This window comes from Megascapheus bottae, chromosome 15 (assembly GCF_031878675.1).
Source record: "Megascapheus bottae isolate mThoBot1 chromosome 15, mThoBot2.hap1, whole genome shotgun sequence".
Taxonomy (NCBI): domain Eukaryota; kingdom Metazoa; phylum Chordata; class Mammalia; order Rodentia; family Geomyidae; genus Megascapheus; species Megascapheus bottae.
Window position 1 is genome coordinate 4,924,854 of NC_143523.1, and position 21,985 is coordinate 4,946,838.

The following is a 21,985-nucleotide window of genomic DNA, read 5'->3' on the forward strand; positions in this document are numbered from 1 at the left end:
GTGAGGAGAGGACTAGAGTGAGGAGAGGACTAGAGTGAGGAGAGGACTAGAGTGTGGAGAGGACTAGAGTGAGGAGAGGACTAGAGTGTAGAGAGGACTAGAGTGTGGAGAGGACTAGAGTGAGGAGAGGACTAGAGTGTAGAGAGGACTAGAGTGTGGAGAGGACTAGAGTGAGGAGAGGACTAGAGTGAGGAGAGGACTAGAGTGTGGAGAGGACTAGAGTGAGGAGAGGACTAGAGTGTGGAGAGGACTAGAGTGAGGAGAGGTCTAGAGTGTGGAGAGGACTGGAGTGAGGAGAGGACTAGAGTGAGGAGAGGTCTAGAGTGAGGAGAGGAATAGAGTGTGGAGAGGACTAGAGTGTGGAGAGGACTAGAGTGAGGAGAGGACTAGAGTGTAGAGAGGACTAGAGTGTGGAGAGGACTAGAGTGTGGAGAGGACTAGAGTGTGGAAAGGACTAGAGTGTGGAGAGGACTAGAGTGTGGAGAGGACTAGAGTGAGGAGAGGACTAGAGTGTAGAGAGGACTAGAGTGAGGAGAGGACTAGAGTGTGGAGAGGACTAGAGTGAGGAGAGGACTAGAGTGTGGAGAGGACTAGAGTGAGGAGAGGACTAGAGTGTGGAGAGGACTAGAGTGAGGAGAGGACTAGAGTGAGGAGAGGACTAGAGTGAGGGGAGGACTAGAGTGAGGGGAGGACTAGAGTGAGGAGAGGACTAGAGTGTGGAGAGGACTAGAGTGTGGAGAGCACTAGAGTGAGGGGAGGACTAGAGTGAGGGGCGGACTAGAGTGAGGAGAGGACTAGCGTGTGGAGAGGACTAGAGTGAGGAGAGGACTAGAGTGAGGAGAGGACTAGAGTGTGGAGAGGACTAGAGTGTGGAGAGCACTAGAGTGAGGAGAGGACTAGAGTGAGGGGAGGACTAGAGTGAGGGGAGGACTACAGTGTGGCAGGAGAAGCCTAGCCTGTGGATAAGGCCTACCATGAGAGGTGTCTTTCCATCCTTGTCTCTCACGTTCACGTTGGCCCCGGCATCGATGAGGATGGAGGCCACCTTCTGGCTTCCTGACACTGCGGAGACCCTCATAAGTGGGGTCCACCCTGAGCCTGTGTCCATGACATCCACCTGTGACGGCAGAGGGGGGGCGGTCTTTGAGGATGGGCATTCCCTCACTGGAGCCCCTAGGGGGCTGCTGGGACTGCTGGCGAGCCCCATGTCTCACCGACTCCATCTCCCCACTGTCTTGAATGCAACCAAGATGGCCGACCACCCAGCCTTCCCCTTGGCCCTGGGTGAGCTCCCCACCTGCCTTTAACCTGGTGTGTATTTCATTTTTCTTTGTATCTTTGTAAGCACTTCATCTCCTTTCTAGAATAAGACAGAAGACTGACACCCTCACACGCTCGGGCTTCATAAGCCTTATCCATTTTAGGTGGGGCATCTATCCTAATGCAAAAAACAACTCCATCACACGCAATCTAATCCGCAAAGATGGCTGATTCAATTCCTTCTCCAAAACAGTGTTCCCAGTAGGAGAAGGTTATTTCCCAATAATTTTCCCTACACTACATTCTCTCAATGCCCTGCTTTACAAGAACGATGGTAGAGAAAGAAAAGGTGGAGTGTTTCCTCTGCAAAGCATCCCAGCGAAATCACAAAATCCTAGCCAGGGCTCCAGAGGTCTCCACAGCCTTCAATCATCACCTGCAACCAAGCAAAGAGCCACGGCCCACAAGTTCCATACTATTTACTCATGATCCATAATCACCTCAGGTATGCAGTTTCCCAGCACATGTCCACCCATGTTCCCTTTGGATTCAGAAAAATCGAGAGCCTTTCCAGGGGTCACAGGGTCTATCACATGTAGAAATGGCTCCTTGGAGTAAACATCACTGGACTTTGGGGAAGAGAGTGGCAGAACCCTGCTTGACACCCCAGTCCGCACACAGTCCTCAGCAGCATCCATTGAGCCAGCTGCCCACAGCATGGAAATTTGGGTCACCAGCATCTGACCACCACGAGCAGTGGCCCGAGACCTCCTGCTGCTTCCACCCTCTGCCTTATGTCTTGTGTCCTGCAGACTAAGGTAGAATTTATCCCAAACTGTGCTCAGAGCTAAGCCCAGAGAGCCTACATTTCCGGACTTCTAGTACAGACCAAAGACTGCCCAGTTGGGGTTCTTTTCCCCTTTCAACAAAAAATTAACCTTTCAACCATGGATGTTCACTGGGCCTGAAACACAAGCACCACTCATCATAGACCCACTGAGGGGTGGGTGTCTGCTGCCACCTACCCTGCCAGTGGTCTGGCTTCCCCAGGCTGCAGGCCAAGCCATCCCATCCCTGTGCATAAAAACACAAGGAAACAAGGCAGGCACACAAAGGAGTCTTCTTAATGACTGGGCCTTTCCTTTCAAGGGGGCCCTTCTTGACTTTCCCAGAGTAGGGGCGGAAAACCAGCAAGCCCCTGCCCACCCCCACATCAGGAACAAACTAGAATAAGTCTAACACCCTGACGGAGATGGGACTGTTGTTAGCCTGAGTTGATTTTTCAGGTCCTGGCTGTAACTGCCCCGTGCTCTGCTGTGGTCTGGCAGTCACAGCACACGGGTTTCACCCCACCGCCATCTCTAGCCTTGACATTTTTTAGTCCAAGTCTTTGAAGAGATGGACATGCTCAGTTACAAGTTCAACAGCCCAACTCCTTATCTGTCATGCCAGATTCATACTCCTGATGCCCTGAAAACAAATGCAGGCCAGCATGCCTGCATGGGGTAAAGATGGTTTGCAGGGGAATGGGGGGCTGACATGGGTCCATCTCCCATTAGCCAGGTGGCCCTTGGGGACTGATTTGTAACTAGCACTCTTTAGAGCAAACCAAGCAACAGGAAGCACTGTGGCCATCATTTCTTCACCATCCTCGAGTCTTCAGGGCTTAAAGGCACTGTCTGGCACAAGGCAGAGGCATGAGACCCACACCATGCCATTTCTCCAGCCTCTTGACATCCTGCTCCCCACGCCCACCCCCAGCCCTGTAGACTGCATCCCAGGCCCTCCAGGGTCCCAGGTGGTTAGGAAGGAAGCCCGCACCTCACAGCCCTCCTTGATCATCCACTCGATGACAGGGCAATGGCCTCCATCGGTAGCCCAGTGCAGCGCCGTGCAGCCACCCAGGTCTCTTGCCTCCCACGAAGCGCCGTGTCGTCGGAGATACTTCACCACGTCCAGGTGGCCCTCGTAGCACGCCAGCATTAGACTGGAACACAAAGCAGCAGCAGCCTCGGCCCCGAGTACAGTCACAAACCCAGGACCACACTTCACCAGCTCGCTTAACCCGGAACCTAACTCCATCGGTTCTTATTTCTACACATCATCCAGGTGTCCATCAGATGAGGAGTACATACCCACAATCTGCCAGGTCTACGGGAAGGAATAGTGTCTAGCTATGGAAAGGAAGAGAACGGCTACCATATGAAGTAACCCTAGAGCATTACCATCGGCAAAAGATGCCAGCCATAAAACCACACAGGTACCATTCCATGTGTGTGGAATGTTCAGAATAGACAGCTCTCCGAGACCCAGCTACTAGGCGAGCAGATTCCCAAGGAGAAAGGGGAAGAGGCAAGAAGGATGGAGTGACTCTTCAGGGAGGATATGGGACATTTCCTGGAATTAGGTGGTAGAGGCGACACAATCTGGTGACATATGACTTTTTCTCAATAAAAAATGAATAATGACTGTAAAATACTGGAATTTAAAACATCTACAGTTCCCAGTATTTAAGGAAAAAGTAAAAATAAAACTCATTTGCTACTTCTAGAGGTGACAAGTTTGAACTCAGGGCCTGGAGCTCACTTAGCTTGCTTATGCCTGGTACTCTACCATTGAGCCTTACTTCCCATCCAACTTTTTGCTGGTCATTTGGCAAAGGAGTGAGTAATCCAGTCTCCTGGGATTTTCTGCTCGTGTGGCTTCAAAGTGCAGTCCTCAGACCTCTGCCTTCTGAGTCGCTAGGTGTGTTAGTGGAGCCATGCCTGTCAGGCGCCTCTTGGCTGTCTTTAATTTTCTTCCAGTTCATCTCCCATCCACTCTATGAAAGGATCCTTTTTGCTCTTTCTTTACCAGTGCTTTTAGTTTTTTAAATAACAACCTTACAGATTTTTTTTAATTATTGGTAAAGTTGAACATTGTTCATATGGTCTGCTTATTTTTTTTCAGAAAATTGCTTTTTCCCCATGGTGTAGATGTTTGTGTTTGAATGTTTGTGTTTTGAGTATAAAGATGTGTATATGTTTTCTACATTTCGAAGGTAACATCCATTGATGTTTCCTCCTCTGGTCCTCAAACTCTGCAGTCCAGTTGTTTAAATATATATGATGTGTATTACTCTTTTCCTTGGCAATTTCTTTCCTGTTGTATGCCTTTCATGTTACAAGAGCAGATGAGAATATACTTTCTTCTGGAATGTTCTGGTAATTTTGTATATTTCTCTCACTTGTGTATTAAGGCCAAAATCAAACTTAATGTTTTTGTCTTCAAAGGTCCCGTTTTTCTAACATCTTCGTTGCTTTGTGGTTTCCGTTATCAGGTGTTAAGTGTACACGTACACACACACACACATCTACTTTAGGATTTCTATTTATCTTTTCCCCATTTATCTGGACCATTGCCAACCTACTTTAATGACTATGACTTTTAAGGCATGATAATAACAGTCAAAACAAGTCCTCCCCTGGTCTTCTCTGAAGAAGCTGTTATCATCTGTACTTGTTCTTCCAGGTAAGTGACAGTTGTTTTGATGGTTGCTGAGTTTAAGGCTACATTCAGTCGATTTCTCTGTTATTTGGGGGACACAAGAAGACCCTGGAAGTCAAGCTCACCCTGCTGGCACATGCTATATGTCACTATTTTTAAATCTTGGTGATTCTCAGTAGAGTTGTTTTAGGCCTTCTTTTCCATTCAGTTCTACTTACCGGAATGGTGGGGAGGGGCACACAGCATCCGTGCATCCCATCAAGCTCTCAGGCTCTCCCATGCTGGGGACCCCCTTTCACATGGGCTTCACTACCAAGTTAGAAAAGCAACCTGCTAGGAATGACACTGGATAATTTTCTGAGATTATTCAAAGGAAAAACAAAAACTGTGTGGTACTGGACATGGTAATGTGTACTACCTGTAATCTCAGTTCCTGCAATGGCTGAGGCCAGAAGATCACAAGTCTGAGACCAGTCTGTAAAACCCAGTGGGATCCCAAACCCAAGCAGCCGTAGGGATTCCTTCCTGGAGTATGCCACCACACCCAGCTCTCTCTCTCTTGCTACTGGATGCTAGTGATGAATGCTCTACAGCCTCTCAGCTTCCTTCCCCTCCCCTCTGGAGAGGTTCACAATTATTCCCACACTAACATCTTTCTCTAATATTGTCTTTTATTGTTTTAGAGGTGATAGACAATGGGGTTGCCTTTACATATATTGGGTGATGTGTACGTTCCAATCCTTTGGCTTAGTATTTTTCAGCTGCTCCCTCCTCCCTCTCTCCCTCCCTCCCTCCCTCCCTCCCATCACCACTCTTGAGTTGCCTGGTTCACTTTCAGCAATGCCCAGTGTAGCTGATGGGCCCCACAGCTGTGCTTTTCCACCTGCTTTCCACTGATTCTGTGCCCTCCTCCCACCTTCTCTCAGGTGTGCATGTGCACACACCATATTTGAGGTAAAATCTAAAAATGAGAAGACAAATTCAGAAGAGCTCCTTTGTTTCCTTATATGTGGAGTTCTTTTCTGTCTGTATATTACTTTGTATGCATATGAAGAGGTGCCTGGGTATGACATCTTGGTGCTTTTCTCCGGAGACTGTCCCCCGTTTTGGTCTGGCTGTGTGTGGGTATCTTGAGTCCCACACAGGAACATCTTAAACTCACTGGTGGACAGACAAGCTGCAGCACTTCACTGGAGGTGACGGCTCAACGCGTATTCTCATTTCTCGCAAGGATATTGCGTATTTCAGATTTTCTGCTTCTTGGGTTGATTTTGGTAGTTTAAATTTTTTCCACAAAAATATCCATCTTGATAAAATTACCAAAGCTACTGTGAAGACACAAAGCACGCCTTTCTTTTCACACTTAACTTCTCTCAATTAGAGAAGGTTACGGAATCTCCACAGTTAGAAGGCTGAGGCAGGAGGATCAGGGGTTCAAGGGCAGCCTGGGTACACAGTGGGGCCTTGTCTCCAGCACAGTGGTTTTAAGAAATGGCTCTGCAGTCAGGATGAGGGCTCCTTCTGAATTTCGGATGTGCTCTTCTCTCCATGTCCGGTACTCATCCTTCTCTCCTACCGCTCCGGGAGCTTTCCTCCTGGTCTTGCACTGTTACTGCAGCTCCTCGGTCTGGGGGAAGCATGGATCCTCTTCAGCGCTGCTGCACCAGGCGCGCGGGACACAGCGGCTCCTCTCCGCCGCCCGCCCTCCATGGATCCTCAGACCCTCCTGAGCGGCCCCCAGGCGCGGGCCGGCGGGGGTCTGAGCCACTCCCCACCCCTGCCCTGCCCCCCCGCGCTCCCCCAGCCCCGCCGCCCCGCCACCTACCTGTCCTTGCCGCTGCCGTTCTTCATGTTCACATCTGTGCCGTTAGAAATCAAGATTTTCACGAGCCTAGAGAAGGCAGAGCGGAGCCGCCCGGTGAGGGGCGCCGCTGGCTGGGAGAAGCCAGGCCCATCAGCGCCTCCAGACCGCGCCAGGCCGCGGGCACTCTCCCACTGCGCCCCGACTGCGCCCTGACTGCGCCCCCACTGCGCCCGACTGCGCCCCCACTGCGCCCGACTGCGCCCCCACTGCGCTCCCACTGCGCCCCGACTGTGCCCCGACTGCGCCCCGACTGCACCCCCTACTGCTCCCCACTGCGTTCCCACTGCGCCCTGACTGCGCTCCCACTGCGCCCTGACTGCGCTCCCACTGCGCCCCCACTACGCCCCCACTGCATCCCCTACTGCGCCCCACTGCGTTCCCACTGCACCCCGACTGCGCCCCCACTGTGCCCCCACTGCGCCCCCACTGCGCCCCGACTGCGACCCAACTGCGCCCCCGCTGCGCCCCCACTGCACCCTGACTTCCTCACAGTACGCACTGGACTGTCAAAAGAACGAACGCCGCCGTCCCAATGGCCACTTTCGATATATTCTCAAATGGGGCCTCTAATGAAAATGCCTTTCTTTTTTTTTTTTTTTTTTTTTTTTTTTTCAAGATGGCATTAATTAAAACACAAATGTGTCTGAAAAAAATAAAATATTAGCGGGCCAGGAGTTTGGCCTAGTGGTAAAGTGCTTGCCTAGCCTGCACCCGAAGACCGGGTTCCATTCCTCAGTACCACATACATAGAAAGAAGCTGGAAGTGGTGCTGAGGCTCAAGTGGTAGAGCTCTAACCTTGAAAAAGTCCAAGGACAGTGCTCAGGCCCTGAGCTCAAGCCCAGGACTGGCAAAAAAAAAAAAAAAAAAAGTTTAAAAAATAAAATATTAACATTTATACTTTGTCAAACAGATAAGGGAGTGTGTCCTTGAAATCACATCAGAGGAACTGATGCCTAGAATGTTGTCTGGAATAGCCCTCATCCATCTTCTTGTTTGTTTGTTTAAAGGACTCACATACCAACAACCAGTGTTCCCGGGACATGAAAGGTCCACAGGATGTGATTAGATGGCTCTCTCCCTAATGTATGGTTACACATTTTACATTCTCTTCTGCGTGCTGCATAACTGACGCTAAGAGCAGCTGTGAAAGAGCTAGGATGGGGTGAAGGGGAAGGGAGGGAGACAAATGAGGAGAAGGTGGGGGGTGCAGTCATGAAATTCAATATACATCCTACAAAATTATAGAAAAGGAAGGAAGAGGTGGGTGAGAACGTTGACAGGGATGGCATTGAACAAGACACATTGTATTCATAAGCTTCTTTGTAGAATGAAAACTCATTTGTACAGCTAAAGATAATAAAGATATTAAAAATAATAAAAGCAGCTGCATTCAGAAGCTATTTAATGGGACAGTTTGGGAAAGAAGCAGCCAGGCTTCGTCAAGGCCCTACCCGAGGGCCTCCTGTGGGAAAGGCAAGGCTGGAGTGCAGGCTCCACGGTGAGTGAGCACATCATACCTGGTGTATCCTTTCTGAGCAGCGACCATCAGAGCAGTAAAGCCAAACTTATTGGGAACATCCACCTTCACATGGCTTGGGAAGAACAGAGGAGAGATCAGCACATGCAACTCTGAATCGCTCCCAGGAGAGGGCGCTCCCGGGGCGGGGGGGGGGGGGGGGGGGCGGGGTGCCGCAGCTGAAACTGGCTCCTGTTATCAAAAGTGGCTATTTCTTCTGGGCCACTGAGGCTTTACTATTATTATTATTATTATTATTATTATTATTATTATTATTATTACCTTAGTTGATTGCTATTATACAGGTGATGTACAGAAGGAGTGCAATTATGTGAGTCAAGTAATGAGTGCATTTCCTTTCATTCAGTGTCTTCTGTTCCCCTCTCTCTCCCTCCCTCCCTCCCTCCCTCCCTCCCTCCCCTCCCTCCCTCCCTCTCTCTCTCTCTCTCTCTGTCTCTCTCTCTCTCTCCCTCCCTCCCTCCCTCCCTCCCTCCCTCTCTCTCTCTCTCTCTCTCTCTCTCTCTCTCTCTCTCTCTCTCTCTCTCTCTCTCTCTCTCTCTCTCTCTCTCTGTCTCTCCCTCTCTCTCTCTCTCTCTCTGTCCCTCCCTCCTGTCAGTACCCACGACTTGTGTAGTTCACTTTCTTCCATTTCCAGTCCACTGAAGCTTTATTTTACAATTCCTTGCCTAATATTTTTTAATGATCCACACAAACGCCTTAGTGCACTTGAAACAGACATGCTCCCTCAGACCCAGAAGCTCCCTGCCCTCTAGCCTGGAGCTAGCACAGCCTCTGACAGTTGAAAGCAATGTCCTGGTCCCACCTCTCTGTTCCCCCAGCAGGAGGAGCTTTTTTGGAGCCTAAGTTCTCACTTACTGGCAATGAAGCCATGTTGCCCAGAGTGAAGATATAGCTCTGCTCGTCCCTCCCTCGGAGCCTTCTCTTTTCTGACCTAGACACCCAGCCCAAACCACCTGTCACTGACTCTTCCTGAATAAGTAGCTCTGGGTGTCTTTGAGGACAGGTGGTTTGGACTGGGCATCTAGATCAGAGACAGAGGCATCAAACATCTCACCCACAGCAGCTGCATCCATTTTGCCTCTAGAGTGCTAGAACCTTCTGATTTTTGTTCCAGAACCTTCTAAGTTACAAGGCAGCTGATTGGATGTCTTTCTGATTCCATTAGGGGTACAAGTGAGCATTCAGGAATGCCATGTACCAAAATGCAAGAGGCGGAAGTTGATTCTTAGACTAAAATATGACAGCTGGACTTGTAATTTCCTTTTACAATTTTTCATTAAATAATTACAAACTGTAATCTTCACATGGGGCTTTATGATTGCCTTTATGAACTATGCTTTACTAATTCATTCGTTACCTGAGATTAATTTGGGAAGCGGTTTCCAAGGCACAGAAAATTTTAAGAAAACAAAATAAAGCTACATCATGTATTTCTATGCACTTTATGGGCAGCAAAAAACAACAAGGCCAGCACAGAGTTCGCTCACCCTCCTTCAAGTATTCGCAGCAGCAGGTCTTCATCATTCACAGTGACAGCTCGATGGAAGTGCTCGCTGCTTATGGGTTCTCCTGAGGAAAGTAGAAGGAAAGCAATCACCCACTGAACAATGGAGGAGAAGTGACTCATCCCTGCTTCACTCTTCCTCGGCCTCCAAGCAGGCAGGGTTGTGCTCCCGGGAGAAGATCTCACTCACAGTCCCTGCTCCTCGACTGCTTCGTGTGTGTGTGTGTGTGTGTGTGTGTGTGTGTGTGTGTGTGTGTGTGTGTGTGTGCGAGTGCACGTGCATATGTGCATACCAGTCCAGGTGCTTGAACTTTTTTACTTCAGGCTCTACTACCTGAGCCACAGCTCCACTTCTGGCATTTTGCTGGTTAATTGGAGACAAGAGTCTCATGGACTTTCCTGCCCAGTCGGGCTTTAAATGATACTCAGATCTCAGCCTCCCAAGTAGCTAAGATTGTTAGGTGTGAGCTACCAGCTCCAGCTTTAACCGCTTCTTTTACTGCAAAAGATCCACCTTTCAGATTAAGAGACAGTTTAGACCAACTTAAAGCCTTGGGACATGGGCACATTATGAAGTATAGCTTTGTGATTGCCCTTTGGCCACTTGATCCTTTCAGACTTCATAAGGCTTTAGCAATGTCTCTTAGGAGCAAGGAAGCTCAGCAATTGGCACAACATGCTCATGTGTTATGTGCCAATAAGTGACTAAACCACTACTACTACTGCTGCAAATTGCTTTTTTAATACGTGACTTTGAAATACTTGATTCTTCCTTCACCTTTTCTCTCTGGAGTCTGAAGGGAGGGCAGGAAGGAAGCATGTGAGAAATCACAACAGGAAAAATGCCTGCCCAGGGGAGAAGAACAGGCCTGAGAACGACAGAAGGACCAATGGGGAGGCACAGAAGGAGACAGCAGGGGCACCCACTCTGCAAGGATGAGGGGGGGCCAAAAGGAGACAGGGCAACTGGATAAGAGCACAAAACCAAGGCCACAGAGAAGCAGCTCACCTTCCAAAGCATTGATTTGTGGTTTCACTGGTTGCACATTACAAACCTTTCAAACTGAGAAACCACCATGATTAAACAGCGAAAGAAACAGTGAATTGTGCCCCATCAGAAATCCCTACCACATCCCTGTGGCGGAGGTAAGAGCAATCTGACATCACTGCTTTGGCAGCTCTGGCCCATTCTCATGCTCAGTCCGTGCCGAGCAGTCCCCTCTTACTCTGTCAAATGCCTCCACGGGCATTCCGGTTGACAACCCCTGCTCTACATAATCTCACTGGACAAGCTCACCCATTCATTCAAGAAATGCTTCCAGAGTAAATTCCAAGCACGTCATATGCTAAAGCACTCAGGTCACAGAAAGAATGAGGGTGCCATCCTTGCTGATTTACATTGTGTACCACTTTCAGCCTGCTACTCTTCTAAATCCTAAAATACCTACAGTAAGGCACTGCACCCAGACGGGCTGGTGGACACGCACTGGTAAACCGCCCTCCTGTAACCGATCCCGCAGAGGTGAGCAGTCTGCCTTTCTGCTCCTGAGAGCTGGGAATCTGCCTGAGACCTCTGGCAGGGAGACTGGGTGAACTCTCTGAAATGTGGCACCATGGGCCAGAAGAATGAAGAGTCCTCATCAAGATGCCATCGCTGATACCTTTCTTCTTTCACGTCAAAGTCCAGTTATAACAGCCTCCAATTGTAACCATTTTGTCGGCTAGGCTTTTCTAACCTCTGCACTTTTTTTTTTACCATCGTATGCTTCCTTTTCATCATTCCACACATATTTCTAAACCAAGACTGGAAATGTAAGTACTTCAAGAAACCAGCTGAGGCCCAGGCCCATGGCTGGTCCAGCCGTCCAGGGAGCCCCTGCCCATCCCAGCCCAGCCCAGCAGGAAGGAACAGGGCTCAGACTGCCAAGGACACTGGACAATGTCATTTTGTTGTCCCAACTTGAGTTGAGGGTGAATGGGGTGTGAGTGAGGGGTGGTGCTGGCATCCTAGCAGAGCCCAGAAATAAATGCCACTTAGTACCCCAAGGGCACCGGGCAGACTCACCCAGTTGAGACCAGCCCCTTCCCAAGCCAGCTCTGAGGTGGATAACAGATGACGCAGAAGGGGAAGACATCTGTAATCTACTCAAACTCCAGCTGCTACTAACAGCAAGTCAGCTGGTCGGTCGCCTGTGGAAAAGCTATCTACCACAGGACTTCCTACATGCTTTGCAAATTCTCCTCCCAGACATGAAACCAAGACTCAGAAATGCCAAGTTACCCTAGGCCAACCAGTTAGGAGTCAGCAACAGAGCTCACGACTGGATCTTCACTGCAGTCCCGGGCCTGGAGGTGTCTAACAACTCAATGGATTCTTGCTAAGATGAACACAGTCATCTTAAGTACGTGTGATTCTCTATCCCACAGAGAGAGAGAGAGAGAGAGAGAGAGAGAGAGAGAGAGAGAGAGAGAGAGAGAGAGAGAGAGAGAGAGAGAGAGAGAGAGAGGGAGGGAGGGAGGAGAGAGAGGGGGGGAAGGGAGGGAGGGAGGGAGAGGAAAGTAGTGTTAAAAGATAAAGGATATTTTTTAAAACTTCAGAATGCCGACCTCTTGAAGGAAAGTTCTGGAAGCACCCACAGCATCCTGACCACCTGCACTCCCTGCCTTACCTGCACCATGAGGCACTGCCTAGCACATCCTTTCCGGGAGGCTCGTGCAGCAGGCAGATGCTGGGAAATACGTTGGAAGTTCCTAAGTATATTAGGTACAGGAGCATTTGCAAGAAAAAATAAAACAGAAAGCAAGCAGGGTGTCTTGGCATTCTGCTAGAGCTAAAAGGAATGCATCATAGGGAGAAAGCAACCCCTCGTAGAAGAACGGTCATAGTCCTGGCTTCTGGGCTTCCGGTGGGAGGAGGCATCTCCATCTACCAAGTCTGAGGGCTTCTCTCTCCTTCCCAAGGAGACTCTGCCCCAAGAAGGCAGTACAGTTTCTACTGGATCCCTGGGAAGCAGATGAGGCCTAGAGAAGCCTCAGCATGAACTGCACAGTGACACCGAGAAGAATTGAAAGGGCCCTCATTTGCCAAGTGGAGCAAGTCCTTCTACTCCCGCTGTAGGCAGGAGTCAGGAAGAACAGAGGAAATTCCAGGCTGGGTAGAATGTTCCCTTCCTGCCACCCCTGGACCCTTCTGGCCTTTGTAGGTGTGGCCGAGGGAATGCCATCAATGATTGCATCTGGAAATAAAAAGGCAGGCGTGGGCTTGATTGTGTAGTGCTTTGTGAGAGGGCGGGCTCTGCTCCTGTGGGGCTGAGGATGCCCTGTGCACAGGCCCCTGGGGACCCTTGGGGGGGTGACAGGAGGGTCCTGGCACTGGACCCTCGCTGTTGCTCTGTGAAGCGGGCACTGGGTGGCAGCAGAGTCCGCAGAGAGTATATGGCGCTAGCACCTTTCTTGGTGGAATTTAGGTCTTTATTAAAAGCAGTGAATAAATCATGAACTCATTGGAGAAGATATTTGCCAATTAACAAGTAGCAGCTGTTTTTCTTTCTTTTATAAGGGCCCAGCTGATTAAAATTGCATGCCTCATTTAAGCAAGAGCCTAGTGTACTTTACCTGAGAAGAAAAAAAAAAAAGCTGGGCATTCTTTATTCAAACAAAGTACATGCTTTTGTGATTCATTAAAATACTCCCCAAATGAATGCAAATTAGCAGCTCGCAGAAGCAGTTTCACTTGCTTTGTATAATGTGTGCAATTTTAATTTTTTTTGCTTAGCACAGATGCTATAAATATACCGTTAGCACAAGGGAGCCGCAGAGACAAGGGCCTCCTCCCAGAGGAAAAGGACCTTCAGCCCTCCACCCAGTGGAGCTCGGGGAGGTGAGAATGGCCGTTGGCCGGGTGGCTTCAGGCAACTTGGGCTGTGCCTTGCAGAGAAACATGCGAGTGTCCCCATACCAACCGCTGGCCAACACCAGCCAGGCCTCACCCCACCCACAGTCCCATGAATGCCACGGGATGTGGTGAGAGATCGTGGGCCTGCCTGGCAGCAGACACAGCTATTGGCAGCTGGAGGGCAGTTAGGCTGGGGGCCACCTTCCTCACAGGCCTCCATGTGGCAACGGACTCCCTGGGGACTCTGTCTAGAAGCTCCAGAAGGCCCTGTCCTGATATGGATGTGACTTCCAGTGGCCCCCTGAAGCCCGCTGCAGCAGTTGGTTACAGAACCCACGTGTCCACACCCTGATTGCTGGGCAGCGGATCGACCCTTCAACAGACTTGAGTGAAGCCGAGGAGCCCAGCGTTTCTCCTTGTACTTGGTTCGCCTGGAGGCCCCGGCTCCTTGTTCACCCTCCCGTCCATCGAGGACCTCCTGCATGAAATCCCACCGCTGGCCTCACCCTTCAGGAGCCCACAGTGTCGACAGGAGTCGAGAAGACAGAGCAGAGGTGTCGTGGAGGAGGCCACACCTTCTCCACACTAGAGAGGAGCTGCAGTAAATCAGAGGACAGCTGCACAGTGCTTTGGGCAAGATGTATGTAGTGGGCAGAGCAGGGACTCCATGCTCCAGGCAGGGAGCAGGACAGTGGCTGAGGATCTGGAGGTGGGAGAGCAGCAGGACGGGAGGCAGGGGAGACACAGCCTGGCCAGCTTCCTGTAGAGACTGTTCCAACACCAGCCTCTGCTTTGCCTTCCTCTCTGCACACGAAACACTTAATCCTACTTCGCTGCTTTCTCTGACTTCTTTCTTCCTCCTGAGCACTCTGAGTCCCAAATATTTTCCACACAAAAGCCAATGCTTGCAGCATCACCAGATGAAAGAACAGGCCTCCTGCCCAATCTTCAGCACCACGCCTGACCATTTTGCTTTAAAGGTCTACTCTGAAAGGACTTTTTTTTTCCACAACTGCTGAGAGTGAAGGGCTCCACTCAGCTCTAGCTCAGCTCACAGTTCACTACCCTAAGCTCCAATACCATCCTGTCACATTTGTGGCTGAAGGTAAGACGGGGTAACTCAAAATCAGAATTATCTCTACTCCTCACAAGAATGTGCACAAAAAGGATCTAACAGACCCAACTGAAAGCTGGAGAAAACGTATCTAAGAAGCCAATGGCACATTAAAAATGAGAAAGCGCTTTACTCACAAAACCAAGGTTTCCTTTGTGCTGCCTACAAAACCCCTCACCTGTGCAGTCAGGGAGGGAGGCACAAAGGGAGTCTCTGACCATCTTAATCTGTGCAGATTTCCAGCTCAAATGGGAGCCCTGGACGCTCTCAGCTTTGAGATGCTGCAAAACATCCATCTAAGGAAATAACACAGAACCAGGCAGAGACGGATGTGGCTGGAGGCACTGGTGCGCTGGTGCCTCTCTGGGCACCCCTTCTGCGGGGATCCCTTCCCTATGGTGCTGTTGCTTCTTTTCTGTACCCCAGGAGTCAGCCGTCTCTGACCAGCCAGTGCATATCCACTGTGGCTGCCCAGAGTGGATCCGACTGAGCAGATCTCCTCAGCCACGCTGTGCCCAGTAGCCACAGGCAAGCAGTCCTGTCTCAAAACCGTTCTGATGTGAATGCATGGTTGCACTTCTCTTAGGACTCTGTGCTCAAGTAGTAAACAACATTATCACAGTGCTTCAAGATGGAAGCCACCAGCCAGGTGCTGGTGGCCCAAGCCTATAATCCTAGCTAGTCAGGAGGCTGAGATCTGAGGATCAGGGTTTGAAGCAAGCCCAGGCGGGGAAGTCCAGGAGACTTAAAAAAAAAAAATGTGGGTCATGGGGCTTGAACTCAGCCTGGGCACTGTCCCTGAGCTTTTCAGCTCAAGGCTACTACTGCTCTACCCCCGGAGCCACAGCCCCACTTCCTATTTTCTAGAGGTTAATTGGAGGTAAGAGTCTCAGATCCTTTTGTGCCCAGGCTAGCTTTGAACCTTGATCTTCAGATCTCAGTTCCTGAGTAGCTAGGATTGCAGGCGTGAGCCACCAAACCCAGGCTCGAGACTCTTATCTCTAATTAACCACCAGAAAACTGGAAATGGAGCTGAATCGCAAAGTGGTAGAGCACTAACTTTAAAAAAGAAAGAAAGAAAGAAAAAGATAGCACTGAAGCCTGAATTCAAGGAAAAATCAACAAAGAAAAAACAAAACAAAAAAAACCAAGATGGAAAGGTGGAACATTTCTACCTCTAACTTGCTTCTTGTCTTCCCTTGTCTCTATTAAAAGAGCATTGAAGTGCAGGTACTCACGGGTTGTGGACACGGAGATGACTGGGCTGTACTGGTATTCTCCAGAGGGGCTGGTGACCTTGAGCCGAAATTTATACGGTGTCCTGGGCTCGAGACCTTCCACCACGTGCTTGGTTGCGTATCCCCTAGGCAGGAGGAGACACATAGGCTGATAGTGCCATGAACCTAACCAGGGTTCCATGACGAGACAGGACAAGAGCAGCTCCGAGACAGATCTGCTCCTAGTTTGCTGAATTCCTTAAGAAAGTTCAGGTCCTCCATGGTCCCTCTGTCCCAGGACCCAAAGATGCCAATGCACCAAAACTTGCTGCTTGTGGGCACCTGCCAGCCCAGCAGAAAGGTCACACAGAACCTAAGAAACAACTCTAGCACGTCACTACCCAAGGCATGCTGTCAACCACCACAGAGCACTTCTAGAGTAGAGACCCGAGGAGAGGCAGGCCATGGAAAGCCACACAACGCCCCGAAAGCAGAATTTGTAGTATAATCATTTGCAGCCTACAAAATGAGCAACGACAGAGACAGTTGTAGAGCTGGCTGTGTGCCTACTCAGAGGACACTGGAAAACAATGTGGGGAGATGCCGTTCCTCTGCTGAGGGGGGACCCAGTGGCCTGTCTCTCCCTGGCTCCCATTCCAGGATTACAGGCCTTCAATGGTGTCAGGAGTATTATGTATATAATATATAATATATGGTATATTATATGTTACATATATTATGTATTATATAAAGTATATATTATATTTTATTATTTTAGTATATATTTTATTATATATGTATTTCCCAAAATTGCTCTAAACTTCAAGTTCCCTTTTCTGCCAAAAGTCTTTATCAGTATCTAGCTAAATTCTAACCCATTTTCAAACCTAAATGAACATTTTTTTTCTTTCCTCAGAGTTCAAAGACTTTTTTTTTGGTGGTGGTGGGGCTACCAGGAATGGGGCTTGAACTCATGGCAATCTTTCTTGGCTCTTTTCTGCTCAGCACTGGTGCTTTACCACTTGAGCCACACACCTCTACTTCTGGGTTTTTGCTCATTAACTGGAGACGAGAGTCTTGTGGGCTTTCTGCCCAGTCTGGCTTCTAGCCATACCCCTCCACTCTTAGCCTCCTGAAGAGCTAGGATTCTAGGCTGGAGCCACCCGTGCCTGGCCAAGGGCTCTATTTTGGAGAAGACTATATACCATGTCCAGCTTTTTCTTCTCCCTTTCACTCCAGCCCTCATCTTCCTTCTCCTCCCCTCAACTACTTTAACCAACTCCACCTACTCTAAGCCCTCTGTTGTTTTCTCAAATTACTTTTCTGTTTCTATCATTTTTCTTTTCATTCTCAGCAGATCTTCAGAGGCCAAAACCATACATTGAGATTCACAGCTAACACTTCAAGGATATCTCTGGCAAACCCAAATATTTATGCACCAATTCTATTCCTTGTGACTCAACAAATATGACTAGTGTTGTCTCCTTACAAGGTGCTAGGCCAGGCAGGGAAGCAGCTGTGGACCAGCTCAGGGCTGAGGCAAACTGGAGGAGTTGGTTGTGCCCTTTCCACTGAGGGGTGGCCAGGACAGTAAGGAAGGACAGCTGCAGTGGCTGAAATGACCATGTTGGAGTTTACATTGTGACCAGGGGAAGTTCACCTGAAAACTGTGGCTTCAGATCTGGGAGGGAGCCATGGTGGCTCACCTGGCCTACTAATCAGACACACCTGCCCAGTCACCCCCCAGCCTGCTGGACAAGCAGTCTCTCCCTGATAAAGGAGAGACAACTGAAGGGCCAGGCCTGAAAGCAGCCCCACCAGCAGGGAGAGTGGAAGTAGGTCTCCTGGAGGCCTTTGAAACTTTCTGCGTAGCTTCTCTCTCTGCACAGGAGAGCATCCTCCATGACCAACAGAAGCCATGTGTTGGGAGGCAGTGTAAGAAAGGAGCATGGGTCAGAAGGACACTAACACGATAGAGGCAGTGACCAGGGTCATGGCGAGCCCAGGCCATGGAAAGGCTGGCACATCCAGGGAGAGTGCGTCGTGACATAGGGAGACCCACACGACCATTCCCTAACATCCTCTTTCCTTGCTTTCTCTCTCATTATTCATTGAAAAGGAGAAATTTAAAGGTGAAATAAAGTCCCAAACACTTGGTGATCCCCTTCTTCTCACCACAAGTTACTTCAGTCACAAAACTTAAATCATTTCTTGGGCTCAGTGCCGACAGAGCCATGGGAGCATCTTGAGCCACATGGCCCTGCCTTGCTGCTCAGCTGTGATGAGAGATTATATTTGCTTGAAGAACACATTTCTACACCTGAAAGAGGTTGGACAGATGAGAAGGCCCATCTCATTGGCCTCTGAGAGTCCCCGCACTCCTGTAGGATATGGTGGTGCCACTCTGAGCTTGAACTACCCGAGGCTTCAGGGGCCTTCATTGGCTCCCTTGGGAGCTAACGAGTCAAAGGACCCATCTCCCTTCTGGGGCAAGGCTAGTTGGTGACAGAATCACTGGAAAATGGCAGATTGTGAAGGGGGAGAAAGCAGTCCCAGTAGCCACTTGGAGCAAGAATGACGCCACTGGGTTCCCCTACTCCCCACAGAGGCTCCAAGACTGCACAGAGCCCAGCCCAGCCCCGGGCTCCCCAGATCATAGACAATGCACAAATGTGTCTAGGGGTGCCTGGTTACACAGCAATACAGAACACATCATGCAGTAGAAGGGGGGATGGAGAATTAATCAATAAAGAAATGATCTCAGCGACATTAAAAATAATGTGAAGCTGGGTGCTGGTGGCTCACATCTGTAATCTACTCAGGAAGCTGAGATGTGAGGATCACATCACAGCCTGAAGCCCAACCTGGACAGGAAAGTCTAGGAAATTTTTATCTTCAAGTAACCAGAAAAAAGCCAGAAGTGTAGGTATAGCTCAAGAGCCAGCTTTGAGCCAAAAAACCTAAGCAAGACCATGTGGCCCCAGTATCCACCACCACCACCCCAAAAAGGAAGGAAAAGTAAAATACCTGAACCAAGAAAACAAGGAAATAGATAGTTGGGCAAAGGTAAATATAAATACACTCACCATAAAAATAAAAGCTCCTAGACCAGGATAAATATTCCGAAAAACTTCATGGGCTAAAGAGAAGATTTTAAAAACTAAAATGCCAGGGGGCAGGGATTTTGGCCTAGTGGTAGAGTGCTTGTCTAGCATGCACAAAGACCTGGGTTCAATTCCTTGGTACCACATACATAGAAAAAAAATCCAGAAATGGTGCTGAGGCTCAAGTGGTAGAGCTCTAGCCTTGAGAAAGTCCAAGGACAGTGCCCAGGCCCTGAGCTCAAGTCGAGGACTGGCAAAAAAAAAAACCTAAAATGCCAGCCGGGCATAGCGTGCTCAGGAGCAGGTGGGTTCTATGGGCATGGGAGCACAGATCTGGGCTGTATTTGAGTTGGTTTTGTTCCGTGAATGTCCCTTGGCTACCTTCTTCTAGCTAATATCTACCTCGTGATTATATTTCTGAGACCAGGCCTCATTAAGTTGTGCGGGATGGCACCAAACTTGTAGGCTCACATGATCTTACTGCCTCAGCTTCCTGAGGAGCTGTATGCCTGCTACACTAACAGATTTTTAAATCTATCTTTAGACCATCTTGTGATCAAGCCCTTCTCACACTGTTCTGTGATCTCCCACCTCAATTACTGCAAATGTTGCCTAATTAGTCCTCAATGCTTCCACTGCCCTGCCTCCTACAGTCCCAGATCTGCCAGCAGCCAGGGAGGCTCATAAAGCACAGGCCAGACCATGCCCCTCCTCAGTTTTCTGGATAACCCAGGCTCACATGGTTACCTCCTTGATCTCACCCCTTCCTCTCTACCTCCATCCCTTCTTTCTCAGTGAATATTTACCCTCCTCCAGCCCACACTCCCACCTTTTCCTATGCTTTATCTCTTTGGATATATTACCATTGGACATGCCACATATTTCTACTTATGTGTACTTTGTACAATTTGCCTTCCTCAGCATGTCTGTCCTCATCTGACACATAGTGGTGACTCAGTGCTCACATAATGGAATGGGTACAATGCACACTATGAGCACCTGTCACCACAGGCATGTGGGGAGAACAGTGGGGACAGCTCTCAGAGGAGGCAGAAAAAGGATAGGGTGAGGGAATCTGAACAGGCAGAAGACAGAAGCACACGTGCAGAAAAGGTCAGGTCATATTCAAAGAATAGGAAGTAGATCTGAATGAAGGATTTATGCTGAGAAGACAGACAGAGAAGAAATGCAGGGGGGGAGAAGAGGGAGGGAGGAAGGGAGGGCAGAGCAGGGTAGGAAGCCACAGATAGACTGGGTTAGGCCAACTATGAAGGGCAACAATGTCTGACCTAAGAATTTGACCTTTGTCTGCCCGGCAAAAGAGACCCCCTGCAAATCATCCCATAAAAAGGTTTAAAAGAAAAGCATTCTAGTGCCAGCAGCTCATGCCAAGCTGCTCAGGAGGCTGGGATCTGAAGATCAAGGCTTGAAGCTAGGTTGGGCAGGGAAGTCTATGAGACGTTAATCTCTAACTAACCAGACGCATAACTCAAGTGGTAGAGTACCATCCATCCTTGAGCAAAAAAGCTAAGGAAGAGCACCTAGGCCCACACTTCAGAATTGGCATTCTCTCTCTCTCTCTCTCTCTCTCTCTCTCTCTCTCTCTCTCTCTCTCTCTCTCTCTCTCTCTCTCTCTCTCTCTCTCTCTCTCTCTCTTTCTCTCTCTGTCACACACACACACACACACACACACACACACACACACACACACACACACACACACACACACCTATGAGATAAAATGAAGTAATAGAAGACACTGGAAGACTGGAAGAGGAGCCAGGCCAACCTGTGGGTCTGAAATGCAGAAGGAGCTTGTGTCCTGATGGAGTAAACTGCCCTATCTCTTAAAGGTCATGGAAGGCCTTTAGAAAAGGCAAATTCATAAAACTAGATGATTAGCTCCTTGGCGCCATGGAGGCAAGCCTCTGGCAAACACCAAAGGAGCCATTCAAGATATGCTGGTGACAAAGAGGCACAGAAGGTGACAAAGAGGCATAGAAAGTGACAAGCCAGGAAGAAGCTCTTCCTGCAGAGCCCAATGTTAGATAGTCTAGATAATCACTTGTCTGAAGACAGACATTTGCTCCTTCAAATGATAACTAGAGAAAGTGACACAGGAAGCAAACCAGGTGAAGGCTGCTACAGTCTGCTTCTGCCACCTAGCGTCAGACTTGTGCTGCGTAATTCTCCAAGGGCCATTCACCACAGCCCTGGGAGCTGCAGGCATCGCTACAGGCTATACAATGCCAGGCCATCTTCCAAGATGACCTCTGGCATCATGGCAGCCAGAGGTGAGGGCAGAAGATAAATGATGTGGACACAAACCAGGCTAAGGCAGGTTCACATGGCTGCCATTTCTGTCTATCTGGCCAGCCACAAAGCAAAAGCAAATGGTTCAGAAAAGGAATACCTCTGGTGGCCTCCGTCCTGTGACTAAGAACAACTTGCAAGAGAAGGAAGTGGGGAAGGAAATGACATATTTCACTAGAGAAATACTTAAAATGTCATTGTCCGGGCTTGAGATTGAAACTACTTTGCAGACATGACGTGGTTAAAATAACATTTGGGGAGTAGTCAAGTCATGAATTATTTTCTCATGGTAGCTATAATTTTAGCAATTTTTTTGGTATAGAGAAATGTTTCTGAATTCTCAGGGATATCAGGGATATTATCATTCAGGCAATAGGTAAAGTACGTGTATGTGGGCACATGTGCCTATGTATGTAGTATGTGTGTGTGTGTGTGTGTGATGTGCATGTGTGTGTTGTGTGATATGGGTGCATGTGTGTGGAATGTGTGGTGTGTAGGTGGTATCTATGTGGGTTGTGTGTGTGTGTGTGCATGGTGTATCTGTGGGGTGGGGGGGGATGTGCATGTGTGTGTTGTGTGGTATGGGTGCATGTGTGTGGAATGTGTGGTGTGTAGGTGGTACCTATGTGGGTTGTGTGTGTGTGTGCATGGTGTATCTGTGGGGTGTGTGTGTGTGTGTGTGTGTGTGTG

At 49.1% G+C, this 21,985-nt stretch overlaps 1 protein-coding gene across 5 annotated transcripts in view; it reads right to left on the reverse strand.

Annotated features, from left to right (window-relative positions):
- Positions 1 to 21,985, reverse strand: part of Fank1 (fibronectin type III and ankyrin repeat domains 1) — a 73,124-nt gene that overhangs the window by 5,148 nt on the left and 45,991 nt on the right. For all 5 annotated transcript variants that reach the window (XM_090345629.1, XM_090345630.1, XM_090345628.1 and 2 more), the window contains exons 3-8: positions 15,900 to 16,024; positions 9,636 to 9,717; positions 8,129 to 8,203; positions 6,572 to 6,637; positions 3,082 to 3,247; positions 974 to 1,117 (exon numbers count right to left, since the gene is read on the reverse strand). In XM_090345629.1, the coding sequence (XP_090201755.1) occupies positions 974 to 1,117; positions 3,082 to 3,247; positions 6,572 to 6,637; positions 8,129 to 8,203; positions 9,636 to 9,717; positions 15,900 to 16,024 (658 nt within the window). The remainder of the gene's footprint in view (positions 1 to 973; positions 1,118 to 3,081; positions 3,248 to 6,571; positions 6,638 to 8,128; positions 8,204 to 9,635; positions 9,718 to 15,899; positions 16,025 to 21,985) is intronic.